Source organism: Lineus longissimus, chromosome 11 (assembly GCF_910592395.1).
Source record: "Lineus longissimus chromosome 11, tnLinLong1.2, whole genome shotgun sequence".
Lineage (NCBI taxonomy): Eukaryota > Metazoa > Nemertea > Pilidiophora > Heteronemertea > Lineidae > Lineus > Lineus longissimus.
Window position 1 is genome coordinate 8,329,587 of NC_088318.1, and position 22,036 is coordinate 8,351,622.

The window sequence follows — 22,036 nt, forward strand, 5'->3', positions numbered from 1 at the left end:
GCTCTATGTAATCCTGGGTTATTGATGGTGTTGAAAATGTCCCTTCTTTCCGAAAACAGGATCACACTTCATGAAAAACGAGTGAATTTCTAGGAGTTGAAGTGAAGGCTGCCTTTCAGCGCCACTCACCATTCCACTATGCCTGCATCAGCCCTGAACGGCACCAACGTCTCCACAAGCCAATCACACAGTCGCTCAACGTTAGTCCAGCCAGTTCGAGTAGCTGTCACCTGCAATATAAAATATAAAAATATAGATGTAAATACAGAGTGGCCCACAAAAATCTACCCATTTTTGTTGTTGATTTTTTCAAGCTCCCATAAAACGAATGTTTGGTCCATATTGGCCCATATCCTATCTTGTCTAGCTTGGCGATGTAATGCAATTTGCCCACGAAACAGCTGAACTAACTCGTCCGCATTGTCGGGTACAGTCCTTGAATACTTGGTGTTCCTTCTTCTACCAATCCTTTTCCTGAAATATAATAGGGTTCTGAAGAGAGTGATAATAGGTTTATCTGAATGTAATAACTACCAGTATGATGAGATTGTTTTAGCATTCCTGGTCTTGACTTATCTCCGAGGATTAAATAAAACTGGCTCGATTATACTTGAAAAATATCCTCACCATTCACAGAATTTCGTAAACCAGCTATCTGATGCCTGGAAATTGGCATAATGCGGCTTTCTTCGAAGAAATCCCTCACGTTCTTCCTCAGGTAACTGCTCCAACCATTCTCTGAACAGAAGCAACGCTCTCCTCTGCAAGTCTTCACGGCAAACTGGAAATCCATCTAATCTTCGCTCTGGAAACCAAGCATGTAGACTGTTCTCCATTACTGGCCAAAGACCTGTAAAATTACAATAAATACAGTCTTTAGGTGAGCTGCAGCAAGAAAACATGAGATACTAAGTACTACGAGGTATGAATAAGCAAGACATGGTGAGGCAGGTAAGGGCGGGATTAGAATCAATGGGGCATTTTAAGGCGGGATTAGAATCAATGGGGCATTTTAAGGAAAATAAAGTACAAAAAACTATTTCCTAAAATTTCTGACTATGCCTAGGAAAGGGCAGGGCGTGCTTTGCAGTTTTTCTACAGTTTGAATAATTTACTAAGCAAAAGTTAACAAGAGGCCTACTTGCCTTGCACTCAGCTGAATGTAGAGATGCTCCACACACTTTTGTTTCCTGGACGCAAGGGCCCAACGCGCCGCGTAGTGGCAAAAAAGCGAAGCTGGCGAAACATTTATAACGGGTCACCGTCACTTATTATTGGACTTATAGCGCATTTACGAGGTTGCAACTATTTTGCTTTATAGTGTTACCAGGAAAGAAAAGCATGCGACCTAATGCCGATCTATTTGTATAAAGTGATAATTGGAAGGTATATAGTAGGAAATATCAATAAAATAATCATTCCATGTCGTCTTTTGAGGGCATTTTTGATTGTAAAAAATATATGTGTACATCACCGGAGTCTCTGCAATGATAATTTTATCACAGCAGTCTCGCGCAAGTAGAAGTTCTTTACCTATTAGTTCTTCACTTATTAGTCTGGCACGAAGCCAGACGTTTTCCATTACGATTTACTACGATGTTTGACCAGAAGGAGCAGTGCGCGAGTTATGCTAATGAGCAGACTTCCCTCGCTTGAGTTTCGGAAGAATGTTCCATATCGCGCTAAGCTGACCACTGCTGACCATGACAGGCGTGCATTGGACTGGTACAGGTTGGAACTGAACATTGAATATGCTGGTCGCGATGCTTTCTGATGAGAAGTTGGTCGTGACTGATGCAGTATCCTTGGACTTGTCCACAGCATCGTTCAATCATTGCTCTCTGAGCTGGCTTGTTTCTGTACTTACCCAAATACTGAGACCAAATGCCTGTTGACTGTGCTTTAAGAGAGACTCTCTTAAAGCACAGTCAACAGACACCAACCCCCTCAGACTCAGAAACCACAAACGCCCAACCCTTCCTGCTACCTTAATACTTCTGGGTCAGAATATATACATGTATATAAACTGTCACAAAACTGAGCTAAAATGGTTTCCAAGATGAACACGTGCGAAATAGAAAAAAACCGAGGAGCTTAATAGCTCGACCCATCTGATTCATATATCTTCATACAATGAGTGGGATTAAAAGTAGAAGGTTGTCACCGAGATTAAATGTTCCTAGTTGCGATTATTCCTACGACACTCACAACCCAGTAGACAACCAGTACCAATTTGAAGTGCCCAGGCCTTCAGGGTCATGAACTGTCCAATCTTATACACAGATGGGTCCCTTTTTGAATGGATGGATGGATGGATGGATGGCAGTCCGGACACCATTTGAACAGCTATTCTGCTAGCTCTGCTGACTTTGTCAGCTGAGCTAAAAATGGTCCATCCAATCTCATGCGTCCTGGTCTTAGCTTTGAAACTTGAACATACCGATGCCACTTTCATGGATCCTTCTCCTCCTCCCAATTGATGGTTTGTCGAGTAGTATCTCACGAATCACTTCTTCGTCTCTAATCCAATCCCTAAACCTCAAGCGTCTTAAAATTACATCGTTTGGCAAATGCACTCACACTTCAACCATCAGGTCGCCCATTCCTCCTTGCCCTGGCATAATCAATCGTCTAAGTAGTTCATCTTTTGTTTAAGTGAATATGTTTGGAGGTGCTTCCTAACCTCAGCCATATCAGCCGCCACCCCGCTTGACAAACAGAAGGAGATCAAATACATGACAATATTATCCACAGATGGGTCCCTTTTTGGCTCACTGTTAAGGCCTGTGTACACTAGTAAAATATTAGCAACATTTTTACATTTCCAGCTGCAACAAATGTTGCAAAAATGTTGCGTAGTGTGTACAGAGCAAAACGCGTCTTACAACATGTTGTAAAATTGTTGCAAATTAAATGCAATGCAATTCTTTGTTGCATGTTGTAAAAATGTTGCAAACTCTTCAGCCAATCAGAAATAGGATTTGCGTCATGTGATCTACCTGAGGTCATGTGACTTGAACAAGAAGCTGGTATAGCAACTCTCAAGTGAATGTCTTGCTTCGTAATGGGTGGTGAAACCTTTTCAAGAAGTTTCATCCATTCGCAGGAAGTTTTTGTATGATGGCTTGTCAGTCAGCCACAACTCCTTTAACAAGCAGTGATATGCCCCATGATCTACCCTCAATTTGATCCAGGGCCTGGTCCATATTCTCTTTGGTTTATTTCGCCGCCTCTTCCGCCTCTCAACAATGACAGCTAAAATTGCTGCAGAAGCACTCAAAACACATCTTCTCTCCTTGGAATCATCCATTTTCCCTCCAAAATACCTATTTCCCTTTGTTCCCACTTAAAAGTGTGCACCAATTTACCAACATGTTGTAAAAATGTTGCTAATTTGTTGCTATTTTCTTGCTAGTGTACACAGGGCCTTGAAGGGCTGGTTGCTAAATTGTTGTAAAAATGTTGGTAAAATGCTGCTAATATTTTGCTAGTGTACACCCTGCTTTAGGAGAGTCTACAATAGCCCTGTGTCCATCGTCTGTCGCCGTCCGTGGTTGTCGTCGTCGTATCCTGTGGCACGTTTCTTAACCGCTAGTGCTATGAACTTGAGACTTTGTACACATGACCCCCTAGGTCAGAGGTACTCTGACACTGAATTTCGGTCCGATCTGGTTCATGACTTTGCCACCAGGGGGCCAAAACTGAAAACATAAAAAGTGTGATATATCTCTTATCAATGATCCGTTTTCAATAAAAATTTCATGGTATGTACTCCTAGCAAGGATACATCACATATCATACGGGTTTTTAATTTGACCTACTTTTCAAGGTCACAGAGGTCAAGTGGCGTAAATTGGCCATCGGGCCGTAACTATGGCATGTTCTTAACCGCAATGACTGTTGATCACAAATTAAGTACACATGTACCCCTTGGTCAGGTGATCTCCGGTACCGAAGTTTGGTCCGATCTGATTTCCCGTTTGGCCTCCAGGGAGGCCAATTGTGTGAGTTCATTCGAACAGTAGATAAACGTCGTCGTAGGGCCTAACGGGGTGGTTGAGAAATCTCATTATTTGCTGTTCAGTACAGCGAATGAGTATCAGGACTGGTAAACATTTGACAATCGTGAAGTGACATTACTGCCAACAATCAGATACCGCTTACCCAACCAACTCTGTAACATAGTAAACTAATTGCCAATAGTCGGGCTTCAATGGTCCATTGCACACAATTTGACATTGGCCCATTGTCATGTTCCCATGCGTTGTTGGCCCAGTCTTGGTCTTGGTCGTTTCATTGGTCAGTAAACAAAATATTACAACATATTATTGTGCCCTATACCTATCCATAGAACTTACAAACTGGCGGGACAGGCAGGATCCTACAGTACTTCTAGTTGCTTCGTCTGTCGTCGTCCTCTGTATCCTGTTTCAAAAACAGTGGCGCGTTTCTTAACCGCTAAAGCTATGAACTTGAAACTTTGTACACAGGACCCCCAGGTCAGGTGAGCTCTGACAATGAATTTTGGTCCGATCTGATTCTTGACTTGGCCACCCGGGGGCCAGAAGCGAAAACCTAAAAAGAGTGATATCTCTCTTATGAAGGACTCATTTTCAATAAAAATTTTATGGTAGGTTCTCCTAGCAAGGATACATCACATATCGTACAGGTTTTTGATTTCATTTAGTTTTCAAGGTCACAGTGGTCAAATGGCGTAAATTGTCCATTTGAGTGTAACTATGGCATGTTATTTAACTGATAAAGCTATGTACTTGAAATTTGGTACACACGACTCCCTACATCATATAACGTCCGACATCGAATTTCGGTCTGATCTGATTCTTGACTTGGCCACCAGGGGGCCAAAACTAAAAACTGTAAAAAGTACAATATCTCGCTTAATAGTGACTTGTTTTGGTAGATTATGGTAGGTACTCCGAGCAAGGATACATCACATATCCTACAGTTTTTTGGATTTGGCCTAATTTTCAAGGTCACAGAGTTCAAATGGCGTAAATTGTCCGTTTGAGTGTAACTGTTGCACGTTTCTTAACCGATAAAGCTATGAACATGAAATTTGGTACACATGACTCCCTACAGCATATAACATCTGACATCGAATTTCGGTCTGATCTGATTCTTGACTTGGCCATCAGGGGGTCAAAACTAAATAAAATGGCCAGGGCCATTGTGCTCACTTCATGTGGAGGAAAGATGGATGAAGAGTATGGTATTGTGTCATGTAGTGTTAGGTTTGATGTAGGTACAACCAATTACAATTTCCCCAAAATGGCCAATTTACAGTACATTTGACCTCTGTGACCTTGAAAAGTAGGTCAAATCAAAAAAGACCCGGGTGACACATTGAATGGTTGTTAGAATTAGATGTACCTATGATATAAAATTGGTGCCAATCGGGCAAGTAATTAAGGAATAATAGCATTTTGAAGAATTTTGGATTTGGCTCCCTCCCTGGAGGCCAAACAGCAAATCAGATCGAACCAAACTTCGGTACCTGAGATCGCCTGACCAATGGGTACATATGTATTTAATTTGTGATCAATAGTCATTGCGGTTAAGAAATGTGCCATAGTTACGGCCTGACGGCCAATTTGCACCATTTGACCTCTGTGACCTTGAAAAGTAAGTCAAATTAAAAATCAGTGTGACATATACTGTATGGTGGTTTGATGTACCCATGATATCAAATTGGTGGCAATCGGGCAAAAAGTTAAGGAATAATCACATTTTTAAGGTTTTTGGATTTTGCCCCCTGGTGGTCAAGTGGTGAATCATATTGGACCGAACTTCGGTCCCTGAGATCACCTGACTAATGGGTACATGTGTACCAAATTTGGGATCAATAGTCATTGCAGTTTAGAAACGTGCCATAGTTACATCCTAACGGCCAATTTACACCATTTGACCTCTGTGACCTTGAAAAGTATGTCAAATCAAAAACCCTTATGATATGTGATGTATCCTTGCTAGGAGTACCTACCATAACAGTTTAATTGAAAACGGATCATTAATAGGAGACATATCACACTTTTTATGTTTTCAGTTTTGGCCCCCTGGTGGCCAAGTCATGAACCAGACTGGACCGAATTCATTGTCAGAGTACCTCTGACCTAGGAGGTCATGTGTACAAAGTTTCAAGTTCATAGCACAAGCGGTTAAAAAACGTGCCACACAGGATACGGACGACGACGACGGACACAGGGCTATCGTATAGACTCCCCCAACGGTGAGCCAAAAAGGTAAAAAGTGCAATATATCTCTTTATATGAGTGACTTGTTTTCAATGATATTTTTATGGTAGGTACTCAGAGCAAGGATACTTCACATGTCCTATGGTTTTTTGATTTGACTTAATTTTCAAGGTCACATAGGTCAAATGGTGTGAATTGGTCGTTTGAGTGTAACTGTGGCACGTTTTTAACCGCTAAAGCTATGAACTTGAAATTTGGTACACATGACTCCCTATGTTATGTAACCTCTGACACTGAAATTTCGGTCCGATCTGATTATTGACTTTTCCAACCTTATCACGTGACCAAAGAATCAACCAAGGTTTATAGCGTTGACCTCAATAATTTGCACAGTAACATGAGACAACCATCCCTTGATCAAAAAGATGCCGTTAAAATATAATTGAACTTCTTCAATTCTCGTGTGATGAGCTGTCAGCAAAGGGTCACAGGTGGCTGGACGGGGCCTCATCGGATCGATGGGACAGACTACACTGGAATGGCTGGGACGTCATACTTTCGGGGCAGTTGATGTGACGTACTTATCTAAACGCAACTTACTGATAATAGATATTCACACGTCTATTTGTGAGAATGCCATTCAAAGAATTCGTCTATTTGTTGAAGGACTTGGCAATGTTACAAATTTTTGGGGGCGGTGTAGTGCTTTGTTGTGATTATTGGTTTGACTTTGATTTTTGGCTCATCGGTACGTTGAGTCTATACAATAGCGCAGTGTCCGTCGTCGTCGTCCGTCGTACCCTATTTAAAACACAGTGGCACGTTTCTTAACCGCTAGGGCTATGGACTCAATACTTTGTAAGCATGACCCCCTAAGTCAGATGACCTTTGACACTGAATTTCGGTCCGGTCTGATTCTTGACTTGGCCACCAGGGGGCCAAAACTGAAAACATGAATAGTGTGGTATCTCACTTATTAGTGATTTGTTTTTGATGAACTTTTTATAGTAGGTACTCCTAGCAAGGATATATCACATATCATACATGTTTTTGATTTGACTTACTTTTCAAGGTCACAGAGGTCAAATGGCGTAAATTTGCCGTTTGAATGTAACTGTGGCACGTTTCTTAACTGGTAGGGCTATGAGCTTGGAAGTTTTCATGCGTGACCCACTAGTTTAGATGACCTCTGACAGCCAATGATGGTCTGATCTGACTCTTGACTTGGCCACCAGGGGGCCAAAACTGAAAACATGAATAGTGTGGTATCTCACTTATTAGTGATTGGTTTTTGATGAACTTTTTATAGTAGGTACTCCTAGCAAGGATATATTACATATCATACATGTTTTTGATTTGACTTACTTTTCAAGGTCACAGAGGTCAAATGGCGTAAATTTGCCGTTTGAATGTAACTGTGGCACGTTTCTTAGCTGGTAGGGCTATGAGGTTTGAAGTTTTCTTGCATGACCCACTAGTTTAGATGACCTCTGACAGCCAATTTTGGTCTGATCTGATTTTTGACTTGGCCACCAGGGGGCCAAAACTGAAAACACAAAAAGTGTGATATCTCACTTATCAGTGATTTGTTTTTGATGAAATTTTTATGGTAGGTACTCCCAGCCAGGATACATCACATATAAAGGTCAAATGCCGTAAATGTTCCGTTTGAGCATAACTGTGGCTCGTTTCGTAACTGCTGGGGCAATGGGCTTGAAACTTTGTACACAAGACCCCCTAGATCAGGTTACCTCTGACACTGAATTTTGGTCTGATCTGTTTCTCGAGTTGGACACCAGGGGCAAAAAGTGAAAATCTAGAAAGTGTGATATCTCACTCATTAGTGATTCGTATTCGATAAAGTTGTTATGGTTGGTACTCCTAGCAAGGATACATTACATATTTTACAGGTTTTTGATTTGACGTACTTTTCAAGGTCATAGAGGAAAATGCCGTGAATTTTTTTTGACAATATTTTTATGGTCGGTACTCCAACTTCCAAGCAAGGATACGTCACTCTACCTTGGAAGAGCCACCCTATCTTGCTCTAGAACTTTGTAGAGGGTTCCTATAGGGCCACCCTACCTCAAATTGCTGGCCACCCTACCTTGTGTGGCACACTGGCAAAACTTCTTGAAAATCAGGGGTATCACCCTACCTTGAGAAACCCTGTGGAGAACACTGCTCAATTTTGATTTGACCTACCTTTCAATTCAAGGTCACAGAGGTCAAAAAGTGTAAATTGGTTGTTAGGCTATAACTAGGGCACTTTCCTTGACTGTACAGTGACAATTGATATCCCATTTGGTAAGCATCTACGGTACCATATAGTCAGGTGATCCCAGGGACCAAAGTACGGTTCAATATGATTCACAGCTTGGCCACCAGGCGGCCAAATCTGAAAACCTTAAAAATGCACTTTTTGCTTGCCCGATTGCCACCAATCTGATATTATGGGTACATCTCGCCATCATTCGGCATTATATGACTCTCATAGGTTTTTGACTTGATCTACTTTTCAAGGTCACAGACTATGTTGAATGACACAAAATTTCAATTTGGCTACACTATAGCATGTTTCTTAATGAGCATGAATTGTCTACCAAGTATCTCTACGGTGAGCAGAATGGCCCCTGTCCTTTTCATTAAAAGATAAAATCCTGTATTCCTAGGGTGACCAACCAAACCAGTTCATCAGGGTGACCAGTTCAGGGAACTGCGATGGGAAATAGAGATTTATTCAAGGCTGAATTCTTCAGCTCCACTCTGTGATGAATGCCCCGAGGTCAGCCTCATCACCTATCATGGTAGGTTGAACATTCCCATGCGTGGCCCAGCTTTTAATCGATCCCAGCCTGTATTCTGTTGGGTTTTTAGCTCACATGGGTAAGCTTATGTCGTCATGTCTTGTCCGTCGTCCATCTGTCATCCGTCAACAATAGGGGCACGTTTGCTCACTATTGAACCAGGAAGTTGAAACTTGGTTTGAGGATGTCTTATGTCAACATGACTTGACAAAAAAAAATATTCATCGCCATTTGATCTACTTTATTGGCTCCAGGCGGCCATCTTTGAAAACCTTATTTTTTCAATATCTCATGATCGCTGATAGCTAGAACAATGAAATTTTTACTGTCAATACTTCTGATTAGTCTACATGAAATAATGTACTGGTTTGATTTGATTTGAATTTGAAAAAGGCCCAGAAATATCACTCAGTTCACTCAATTGCTCATCTGTAATTGCCGCGTCTGCCTGGGCCACGTGGCTTGGTCGCGATGTACACTGAGCAGACGCATTTTGTAATTGGTAGAAAGAGAAACAAATTTTTCAAAGTCATAGAGAGAAACAGTATAATCATCAATTGAAATTTCGGGAGTGGGAAGAATTGTTTTTTATTTACCTTCGAGAGAATGCAGTGGCCCCTCTCCGAATCTAAGGATAACCACCTTCAATGCGTGGGCCAGACGATAAACTAATTTTAACCTGAATCCCAACACGCTAATTGTTCTATCCTGTCCGTTGTTGGCGAATACAGTGCAGAACCTGGAAGCCTATTGGTCACACTTTATGATCGGAGCCAGGGGGCAGCCAATGAGAGTCATCTTGGCGCATGATATCAACCCATATTTGGGATAATTTATGCGTCACTCGGTGTGTAACGAACACGATGTTTGCTTCTCGCGAGAAGGGAGATTACTAGCGGGAATTCTCACGTTGAGTCGATGGAGAACTAAGAAACTGGGATGCCGGTGAATAAAGACTGTAACTACGGTATTTAATATGGGTTTTTTTTACTGCAGCAATTGATGGCTGTTGTTATCATGCCCTTCTTTGGCACTTTTTTGCATGTCTACGGCAATTGCGAATGACGTGGGAAATTCAAGCCCTGGTAGGTAAGTCAGGTCATAAACTCAATGTCAGTTATATCAAGAAACTTTCACTCTGTGATCCCCATAGGTGCATCATTGATTGATATGATCAAGATTGACATAGAGCGTATAACATTTTGACCTTGACCTAGTTTCCAAGGTCAGATAAGTCAAACTCTAAAATTCTACTGAAGTTGATACGTTTCACTGCTATTTGTCTAAGATTCTTCAAAGTTTATATGGAGACACCTATTGGCCATCTGTACAAGTTGACCCAAGTTAGGTCAAATTGTGACCTAGCTTATCAAGTTCACAGAGGTCAAACTCTAAAAGTGTCTTTGACTGTGCCACATCTCGTCATATCTAAAATCAGTTTAACCTCCATATGTCATTTCATCTGCAACTATATGATTCCCAGGTGAGCACATTGTCCCCTAGGACATTTCATTTTGCATTAAAACTCCCAAACAGTTCCAGTCCGGTCCGTTCTGCAAATTCAATAAAGCCCACTGCTGTTCATATTACTGGGGGTGAGATTGATTGAATGCAGGGGGTGCAATCCAATGATACAAAACCCAGTGTCCAGAGTCCAAAATCTGAGTCCAGCTTTTACCAACTACCTTCTTTGACAGCTGATCAGATATGATTGGGTATATTTTGTTTCTAATCAAGTCAAACTGAAATCAAATGGTTGTGTCTAGGTTGATCTGCAGTTGAAAATATGCGGTGTTGGGACTGGCAATGGCATGATTGATGAATGAATACTGTTTAATTGTAATTGTAGCATTTATGCTGCTGATTTCAACTGACACTGACCTTTCTGGTCTCATATACTTTGTTTCACATTCACTGTGCAAAGAATACTCGCCTAAGGGTTGTTAGGTGAGAAAATATTTACTCACCTAGCTATTTTTCAACAGAATTATGATATAATAATAATATAAGACAATTTATATAGCGCTTGAATTATGCAAGCATATTCTCAAGTGCTTCACAATAAAAAACACTCCCTAAAAGGTGACACTTAAGTAGTGTCTTAAATTGGCCGATGTTTCTTGCCGTTCTTACAGTACTTGTTCTTACAGTACTCATTCTTACAGTACAGTTTGGGGGCAGCCGAGCAGAATGCACGGTCACCAAAAGTGAGGCATCGCGTACGGGGCACCGCAAGTAGCAACTCGGAGTCGCATCATAACCAGTATGAAATGGGCTGCCTGATCTTGATCATATCAACTAGATACTGTGGTACGTTGCCGTGGAGTGCCTTAAACACAAGAAGACCTTGAAAATTATCCTGTCCTTTACAGGAAGTCAGTGCAACCGCAACAGCACAGGGGTGATATGCACAAAGCAAGATACAAGACATACAACCCTCGCTGCCGCATTTAAAATCCTCTGCATGCGACTACACCGCTTGTAAGTGATACCCACATCCAAGTTTGGTGATTATTTTTGGTGCAAGGACGTCTGTTGTCGGGGTGTGGACTCCTCTAGAGGTTTGGTCCACCTCTGTCATATGATCAGCAGGCTGATGAACGTCTTCCCTTGCATCGGGTGTGGTATTTTCTTGAGTTTCAGTTTCCTCAACGATGATTGTTTTTACATGGCAGGGTTGTTAACCCTACACGCAAACCCCAACCAGGACCAGGAGTCCTTTTTTATCTGACCCCTCCCTCAGAACCTGTTTGACATGGTTAGACTTGCCAGGAGCGAACTCCAGTCAACATAGCTTCTGGGTTCATTGGGTACTCAAGCAGTTGCACCGCGACAAGGTACAGACTCACAGCAACAAACTGGCATGTTGTGTTACAAATAGTGAGGTGAAGACCATGAGTCCAGTATATACGAAGTGACTTTATTACTCAAGACAATATCAAAGCATGCACAATACATCAAGTAAAAATATGGATAATGTATGAATATATGAATACTATAACATGTCGGGCAATATCAAGCTGATTTTGGGAGGTGCAGTTTAGGAATCACATATCGTAGAAGTTTTTGATTTGACCTGCATGTACTTTTCATTGTCACATAGGTCAAACGGCGTATATAGGTCATTAAAGTGTGACTGAACATGCTATAGGGTCCGTGTACATTTTGTGTACATACATTTAGGTGATTTCAAAAAATTCAATTCTGGGATTTTCATCAAACTTTGCAGAGGTGTAGTCCTATATCTTGCCAAGGTCAAAAGTGAATTTGAATAAGTTCCAATGATTTTCTAAATTGGTTTATTAGCGTTTTCGTGAGATGTCAGAATATGACACGGTGCGGAGCCATGTTCACTGCCTATGAGAGAATATCTTTCTGAAAATCTAGAAAAGTAGATCCTATTTCAAAAGCGACCTGAATCATGTTACTTGATATTATTCAAAATTAAAAAAGCATGAAATGATGTTTGCAAACCAAATAACTAACATTCTAGGCAGCATTTAGGCATGACGGGGCTTTTTTCAGCAATTTACCATATTTGTCCCACGAACAGTTAATAGTGATCTCAGCCCTTAAGCTAATAATAATATCCATATTCCTGTCACTGACCACAGGTGAGCACATGCCCCCTGGCCATTTGATTAATGAACTAATTTCTTGTCCTCAAGCCAGAATGGTAATATATCATGCATTGACTTTCAAAGAAAAACTAAGCAGGCTTTTCTTGTATTTTATTTTTTAGGGTTGAATGGATCCACTGATGTCATGGAACTTCATGTAGATGGTGACACATCTCAAGATAGGGGTGATAAAGAGTCAAAACTAAATGTGGACCGATATCCTGTTGACCCAAGACTAATAATGGATACTCTCATAGATATCAGCCAGGAAGAGAGTGACAAACAGTTATTCCAGCCAAGAGTGGAGATGCTTCTTGATTCTCCACAAGAAAATCCAGAGAATGCTAGGTTTCATGGTTGGATTACATTTCCGATATTTTATCAGAAGCCTTCAGTGAATAATGAACGGAGAAAGCGGAAATCCAATCTGTATTCTGGTCCTGCAGAAATGGAGGATTTTTATTTGTTTAAGAAAAAGCCCTATGTGCTCTTACCTGATTATTGGCATCCCGGTGTAATGTGGCGATCAGTTGTTGAATCGGACACTTACAGATATGTTGATGATAATGGCTGCTACAGATATTTGAAAACTAATGCAGCATTAGGCAAAGATCAATCTGAACTGAATGGTCAGTTTCAAAGAAGGACCCTTCCTCTTGCTCCAACTCGGAGGGAGATTCAGCAGGAGATTACAAGAGATTTACGTCATGTTGTAGAATCTCATGAAGAACAGACCAGCTCTTATACCCCAACGAATAACATTGAACTTCATGACTCTGTTTCTGGTCCAATAAAATTGGTTGTTGAAAAATTAGGTAAGCCAGACGACAATCCCCATCCTGTGTCTGAGCCTGGTGATTATCTGGGGGATGCCGTAGGAGTAGACCAGTCTGACTGTCCATTTCAGCTCCCGTCTATGGATGTGCCTCTTCTCAGTAAGGCTTTTGCTGATCGCCTGATGGAGAATTTCTCCTCTAAGATATCTGTATTAGAGGAACAAATTCGAAAGGATGCAAAAATTAAGATGCTGCAAAAATCAACCGAGAGTACAACACCAAATATTGTTCAATATCGTAGATCGTCATTACAGGATTTGACGCCTGAAACTATTAATGCTATTAGTCAATCAAATTATCCAGGTTTAGATAAAAAGGGTTCATTTCCACAAAGCACATTCGAAGTTATCAAAGTTTTCAGTGACCCAGGAAAAAAGCCGCAGAAATTTCCTCTGAAACCTTTGGAGAAAGTGACTCCAGGCATGCGCCAAGTTGTTGACATGCATAAAATGCAAATTGCCCATTTACGTTATAACTCAGTGAAAGGAAATAGTGACAACTGTATCACTACCGGGTATTCCTTTAATGATTCTGAGGTCAACCCAATTCATCTCAAAGATGATGAAAAAGTCAAATTAGATTCCCACACTCCAAAAGACAAGTACCTGAATATAAATAACATGGATGCAGTAGGTCTGGTAAAATCAGGAGATACAGGGTTAGCTCGACGGAGTTCGTCCAAGCCAATGTCTGGACATAAAAAGGGACAAGCAAATGTTACAAAGCCAAAGCGTTCAAAATCCTTCCTCTATGAACAAGTCGAGAAGAAGTTAACTGGGTTTCATTCTGCTCCTGTGGGAAAACCAAAACGTGATTCAAAGGACACACAAAATGTTGCTCGGCGTCTTCTCCCAGAGCTGATGGGCAAGAAGATGCCAGCCACAGTTTCCATACAGAAGTGGTTGTAAGGTATTACTAATACTAACAGGCCTAATAGAAAATGGACTGGGATTTTTTCCACAAAATGTATTGGGCGGAGGGGGGGGGTGTTAATAACACAGCGGGTCCCATTGACTTCTGATGTCAAGACAATTGCAGAAAATATTTCAGCAACTAGGATGAACATTTGATAGGTCCATCTTTTGGTTGAAAATTTTGGTGCATTTGTAATGCTCACGGATTGTAATAACAATTCTTGAGAAATTGAGTTTTAGGGCATTTCTAGCTGCGCCAGAGTCCTGAAACTGCACATTTCTGACTTCAAACCTCGGGTTGATAGTACTCTTGGCAATATAGTCCCAAGGTTTTTCAGCTTTATTGACCATAGGAGTGTTGAGATGTGTTCAACAAATATGCCAAAAAATTCACTTCGAATGAATTAAAATTTAGCAAACTATCATGTAGTACCTTCTAGTGACAATCATTATCATCGACCAATAGGTCTATAGGATGATTGAAGCACCCTCTATTCAAAACGGAGTCTGCTATGCCTGCCATTGCAGGTAATGTGTACCAATTCCGAATAAATATTTTCAATTCATGAATATTACTTTTTACTGCCACAGGCATGTACCAGGTGACAATTATTACTGCCCCCCCCCCCCCATCCTGCCTTTTGCACTGTCGAAGGGGGAAATTCTTGGCTGAGTTATGGCTAGCCTAATGAAGTCTATACCATACCATAGTGTTCCTTGTCCGTATCCTGTATTTAAACTGTGGCACATTTTTAACTTGCCTCCGGAGAGGTATCTTATGGCATAGCGTCCATCGTCTTCGTCCATTAGCAAGGCACGTTTTGTAACTGCTGGAGCCATCAACTTGAAACTTACTGGTAGTAAATAGGGGAACATTGTAATGACAACTGGGAGACCAAATTTCAGTCTGGTTCGATTCCTGATTTTGCCACCAGGTGGCTAAATCTGAAAACACCAGAAGGACTATATCGCCCTAACAAAGTGCTCAATCATCACAGACTTTTTATCAAAGGGACATGTAATGATGATACATATCGTATCACACAGGTTTTTGATTTGACATACTTTTTAATGTCACAGAGGTCAAATAGCGTAAATTAGCTGATGGTGTCATGTTTCGTAACAACTTGAGCGGTCAACGGTCATTTCGGCCCGGTCATTTTGGACCATGACCACTTTGGCCCAAGTCGTTTCGGCCCATGGTCATTTCGGCCCATGGTCATTTCGGCCCATGGTCATTTCGGCCCATGGTCATTTCGACCCATGACCTGAAGTCATCTTGCCCTATGACTCAAAATGGCCATGGGTTGTGCAGCCCCTAGTGAACATGGTGAAGGAATAAGTGCCTGACTAAAGTCGAAGGTTGGGACTCTTGGTGGTTGGGACATGGATCTTTGTTTTTCCAGAGCTTGTACAGCCGGCCTTGATAATCAGTGTAATTTTTGAGCTGATACCGAAGAACATGATGGTTTGCAAGAAATCTTGTTTGTGTTCCAGCCATAGTGGCTTCACCATCATTACCAGAAATAACAGGAATCCCAGTGCACGTGCACTAATTAATATATTTTTTAGCTCAGCTGACCAAGTCAGCGTGCCAGTAGAATAGCTATTCAAGTGGCGTCTGTCTGTCCATCCATCTGTCCACAGGGGCACATTCCGTAACCGTATGCCTTATCAACCTCAATTCAGCATGTAAATTAAGTATTACCCAAAGGCTACCCGTCACGAAAAAATTTTCTGCGACCGAGGGCCTGTGAACGATTTTAGCTTATCTCGGGCATGGAGAATCAGAAGATTTTGAAGTATGCAGTAAAGTGCAGATTATTTTTTTCTTAATCAATTTCCTATTAAAAAAATTCAAATTATTCTCAATAGGGCGCGCTATCTGTCTTTAAAATTTTTTCATCGATTTTGACGTCATCAGGCGGCAATTTAAAAATTGCCGCCTGATGACGTCACTCACCAGTGAGTCTCCACTTCGAAAATTCACTGGTCATTACTTGAACTAACACGTAATTATGCGATGACTAACACATAATTACGAGATAACTAACGCGTAATTACGAGATAACTAGCACGTAATTATGAGATAACTAACGCATAATTATGAGATAACTCTCACGTTATTACGAGAAAACTATCATGTAATTATGAGATAACTAACACGTAATTACGAGATGACCAACAAGTAATTACGCAATAACTAATACGTTATTACACGATAACTAACGCGATAACTAACACGTTATAACGAGATAACTATCACGTAATTACGAGATAACTAACACGTTATTACGAGATGACTAACATATTATTACGTGATAACTGAATCTCAGGATGAGGATGGTATACACAGATGGGCTATATGATGGCGGACTCAATGGATGATGAGTGTTGCTCACTTGCCGATTTCCTAACTAAAAGACTCGGGCAAGGACCATGCAGCAGCTATCATAATTATGAACTTTGAGAATGATAAGGTTAGTGTGAGCTTGGCATCGATTGATATAGCCCTACGGCGTAATAATGCGTTAGTTATCTCGTAATTACGCATTAGTTATCGCGTAATTACGCTTGATTATCGCGTAATTACGTGTTAGTTATCGCGTAATAACGTGTTAGTTATCGCGTAATAACGTGTGAGTTATCTCGTAATTACGTGATAGTTTTCTTGTAATTATGTGATAAATATTTCATAATTACGTGATAGTTATCTCGTAATTACGCGTTAGTGTCACGGACATACACAATACCGCGAATTGTCGCGTTTTTACGTGATACTATCTCGTACGTATGTGATGAAAAGAAAAAAAAATCTTCATGAGCCGTCGGTCAACAAATATTGAAACAAGCATGGTCGGTGGACTCTGATATTATAGTATAGAACTATTTCCTATTTCTGAGTTCGAAAGTAAGTATAACACAATAATTCGCACTATTGCGTACGTACGTGATACTAACGCGTAATTACGAGATAGAAGATGACTAACACGTAATTACGCGATGACTACCACGCGATGACTAATTACGCGATGACTAACGCGCTATTACGCGATAACTGAATCTCATATTATAATATAGAACTATTTCGTATTTCTGAGTTCGAAAGTAAGTAAAATAAAGGTGTCAACAAAAATACCGATAATATCATTTTTGTTCAAGTTCCATGCACGAAACATGTGGAGGGACGTGAAATTATATTCTGTCTCTTTCAGATATTCTTGTGTTTTTCGCTACAGCGGTCCATGCTTAAATATGAGGTAAGTGTCACCCGCGTTTTTGCGGAAGAGTAATAGTGCCAAATGAAAAAAAAATTTCTGGCATTAGGGCAGAGACCTGTATTCATCCACGACCGGAAGTGTGGCAGAGTCACATAGAGCTTATCAAAATGTCAAGTTGTGGCAAATACATGGCTGGGATGGACCAAAGTGGAATTAATTCTCAATCTGTGGTTGATTCTTAATCTACAGAGTCAGGCCATCACAGAAATATATTTTTTGATAATATATTTAAGAAAATGTGGTCTCACTGGTCAGTTTAGAACTTGTACTTTGACAGGGCCATATGAATGCGCCAGTGACGTTTTGATGGATATGGTGTATGGAAATCTCTTTTTCTCAGGCAATCCGTATTGGAATTTTTAAAAACTTTATTATGCTATTGGCAAAGGGTTCTTCTTGACACATATAAAATTTTGTGCAGATTGATTGGTCCAATGAGTACTTTTTTTACCAAAACCTATGCACAACAATGTACACGTAATGTACACATGTTTTGATAGAGGACTCTGGCCTAGTAGTCAAAATGGTTGACCAAGTATGAAAATTTGACACTTGCACACACATTTTATCTTATTTTCTCTATTATGCACGTCCTTTTCATCCCTTTTTCTTGTAGTTGAACCAATACTTATGGCATTATTGTACATATTAACCCTTTTCAGCCGCAATCATGGATTCAGACCTTAAAACTCAAAATAAACCAGACCAGCGAACCTGATCTGAAATCAAGTAGTGTAAACTGTATATTATGGACTGGGTATAGTCAACAATGTTAGTATCCTCAGTTAGTATAACATCCGTATTGTCCTTTGCAGCATCCTGTCCCCTCCGGCGAAGTATCCTCAGTGGGCTGACTGTGTTCTCGACCGTCGGTGCAAAGATGATGCCATCCGATCGCTCACGCACAACATTGTTGTAATCCTCATTACTGAAGTGAAACGAGACCAGCTACCATCGGTTTTCTCTGGAGGCATTGTCCTGCTGTAGGGCGAGTGGTAAGAGTGACCAACTTGAAATCCACGGCTTGGCTTTTTGCTTAGTTATAGGCATCTTGAGTTGAAGTTTACTCTGTGAAGTCCACATATAAAGTGACCCCCAGGCCCAGGGCATACCTAGTTGAAGCTTGAGGATATTGGGATGGTTCATCATTGTGCTTCTCTGTACTGATGAGCTGCTTAGATAAACAAATACCTTAGCCATAACAAAAGTCATATCCTAATGAAAAACGAACATGTGGTAGGCCTACACATGTGTCCTCCGATCTTTCAAGTTGAGAATGTGAGAAAAGGAGGTTTCTCAGGGTCAAAGGGGTTCACTTTGAATTGGCCACACATGCTCTTTGCTGGCCATATGAAGTTTAAACTTGATAGGTAGGCAAGTGTGAATCTGAAGTAATCTGGAATTGTGACTTTTTGAAAATTCAGACTCAGTGTTGTAGAGATTCTACAATTTCTATAATCCGTTGTCATGGTAACTGCCCAAACTTAGAAACCTGGCCCTGGGACATCCAGCAATGACCATATGAACTCAAAAACTCTTATTTCTAGTAATGTATATATCCTTTATTTCAAACTAACAGTGCTTAGAGGGATTTAATAATTTTTAACAGAAATATTACATGTTGGGTATTTAAGAATTTGCCACGCCCACATCACTTCAACATAGAATTTGAGGCCGGACATAGCAAGAAGATGAACTCGAATAAAAATTTTGCAATTCAATATAATTCAAAAATTCCTTTTGCACAGTAATGTGGACATCTAGGGGAATCTGAAAACAGCAGAACATTCGACCTGGGGCCAACACTGGCTCTCTAGTAGTCAAAATGGTTGACCAGGTATGAAAAATTTGACACTTGCACACACATTTTATCTTATTTTCTCTATTCTGCACGTCCTTTTCATCCCTTTTTCTTGTAGTTGAACCAATACTTATGGCATAATTGTACATATTAACCCTTTTCAGCCGCAATCATGGATTCAGACCTTAAAACTCAAAATAAACCAGACCAGCGAACCTGATCTGAAATCGAGTAGTGTAAACTGTATATTATGGACTGGGTAAAGTCAACAATGTTAGTATCCTCAGTTAGTATAACATCCGTATTGTCCTTTGCAGCATCCTGTCCCCTCCGGCGAAGTATCCTCAGTGGGCTGACTGTGTTCTCGACCGTCGGTGCAAAGATGATGCCATCCGATCGCTCACGCACAACATTGTTGTAATCCTCATTACTGAAGTGAAACGAGACCAGCTACCATCGGTTTTCTCTGGAGGCATTGTCCTGCTGTAGGGCGAGTGGTAAGAGTGACCAACTTGAAATCCACGGCTTGGCTTTTTGCTTAGTTATAGGCATCTTGAGTTGAAGTTTACTCTGTGAAGTCCACATGTAAAGTGACCCCCAGGCCCAGGGCATACCTAGTTGAAGCTTGAGGATATTGGGATGGTTCATCATTGTGCTTCTCTGTACTGATGAGCTGCTTAGATAAACAAATACCTTAGCCATAACAAAAGTCATATCCTAATGAAAAACGAACATGTGGTAGGCCTACACATGTGTCCTCCGATCTTTCAAGTTGAGAATGTGAGAAAAGGAGGTTTCTCAGGGTCAAAGGGGTTCACTTTGAATTGGCCACACATGCTCTTTGCTGGCCATATGAAGTTTAAACTTGATAGGTAGGCAAGTGTGAATCTGAAGTAATCTGGAATTGTGACTTTTTAAAAATTCAGACTCAGTGTTGTAGAGATTCTACAATTTCTATAATCCGTTGTCATGGTAACTGCCCAAACTTAGAAACCTGGCCCTGGGACATCCAGCAATGACCATATGAACTCAAAAACTCTTATTTCTAATAATGTATATATCCTTTATTTCAAACTAACAGTGCTTAGAGGGATTTAATAATTTTTAACAGAAATATTACATGTTGGGTATTTAAGAATTTGCCACGCCCACATCACTTCAACATAGAATTTGAGGCCGGACATAGCAAGAAGATGAACTCGAATAAAAATTTTACAATTCAATATAATTCAAAAATTCCTTTCGCACAGTAATGTGGACATCTAGGGGAATCTGAAAACAGCAGAACATTTGACCTGGGGCCAACACTGGCTCTCTAGTAGTCAAAATGGTTGACCAAGTATGAAAAATTTGACACTTGCACACACATTTTATCTTATTTTCTCTATTCTGCACGTCCTTTTCATCCCTTTTTCTTGTAGTTGAACCAATACTTATGGCATTATTGTACATATTAACCCTTTTCAGCCGCAATCATGGATTCAGACCTTAAAACTCAAAATAAACCAGACCAGCGAACCTGATCTGAAATCGAGTAGTGTAAACTGTATATTATGGACTGGGTATAGTCAACAATGTTAGTATCCTCAGTTAGTATAACATCCGTATTGTCCTTTGCAGCATCCTGTCCCCTCTGGCGAAGTATCCTCAGTGGGCTGACTGTGTTCTCGACCGTCGGTGCAAAGATGATGCCATCCGATCGCTCACGCACAACATTGTTGTAATCCTCATTACTGAAGTGAAACGAGACCAGCTACCATCGGTTTTCTCTGGAGGCATTGTCCTGCTGTAGGGCGAGTGGTAAGAGTGACCAACTTGAAATCCACGGCTTGGCTCTTTGCTTAGTTATAGGCATCTTGAGTTGAAGTTTACTCTGTGAAGTCCACATGTAAAGTGACCCCCAGGCCCAGGGCATACCTAGTTGAAGCTTGAGGATATTGGGATGGTTCATCATTGTGCTTCTCTGTACTGATGAGCTGCTTAGATAAACAAATACCTTAGCCATAACAAAAGTCATATCCTAATGTAAAACGAACATGTGGTAGGCCTACACATGTGTCCTCCGATCTTTCAAGTTGAGAATGTGAGAAAAGGAGGTTTCTCAGGGTCAAAGGGGTTCACTTTGAATTGGCCACACATGCTCTTTGCTGGCCATATGAAGTTTAAACTTGATAGGTAGGCAAGTGTGAATCTGAAGTAATCTGGAATTGTGACTTTTTAAAAATTCAGACTCAGTGTTGTAGAGATTCTACAATTTCTATAATCCGTTGTCATGGTAACTGCCCAAACTTAGAAACCTGGCCCTGGGACATCCAGCAATGACCATATGAACTCAAAAACTCTTATTTCTAATAATGTATATATCCTTTATTTCAAACTAACAGTGCTTAGAGGGATTTAATAATTTTTAACAGAAATATTACATGTTGGGTATTTAAGAATTTGCCACGCCCACATCACTTCAACATAGAATTTGAGGCCGGACATAGCAAGAAGATGAACTCGAATAAAAATTTTACAATTCAATATAATTCAAAAATTCCTTTCGCACAGTAATGTGGACAT

At 40.6% G+C, this 22,036-nt stretch overlaps 1 protein-coding gene across 12 annotated transcripts in view; it reads left to right on the forward strand.

Annotated features, from left to right (window-relative positions):
* The window catches only part of LOC135495436 (uncharacterized), a 69,829-nt gene that overhangs the window by 42,075 nt on the left and 5,718 nt on the right, over positions 1–22,036 (forward strand). For 3 of the 12 annotated variants that reach the window (XM_064784072.1, XM_064784070.1, XM_064784073.1), the window contains one exon: positions 12,762–14,968. In XM_064784072.1, coding sequence (XP_064640142.1) covers positions 12,785–14,383 — 1,599 coding nt within the window. In that variant the 5' untranslated portion in view covers positions 12,762–12,784 and the 3' untranslated portion in view covers positions 14,384–14,968. The other 9 variants (XM_064784064.1, XM_064784067.1, XM_064784063.1 and 6 more) reach the window with 9 other exon arrangements.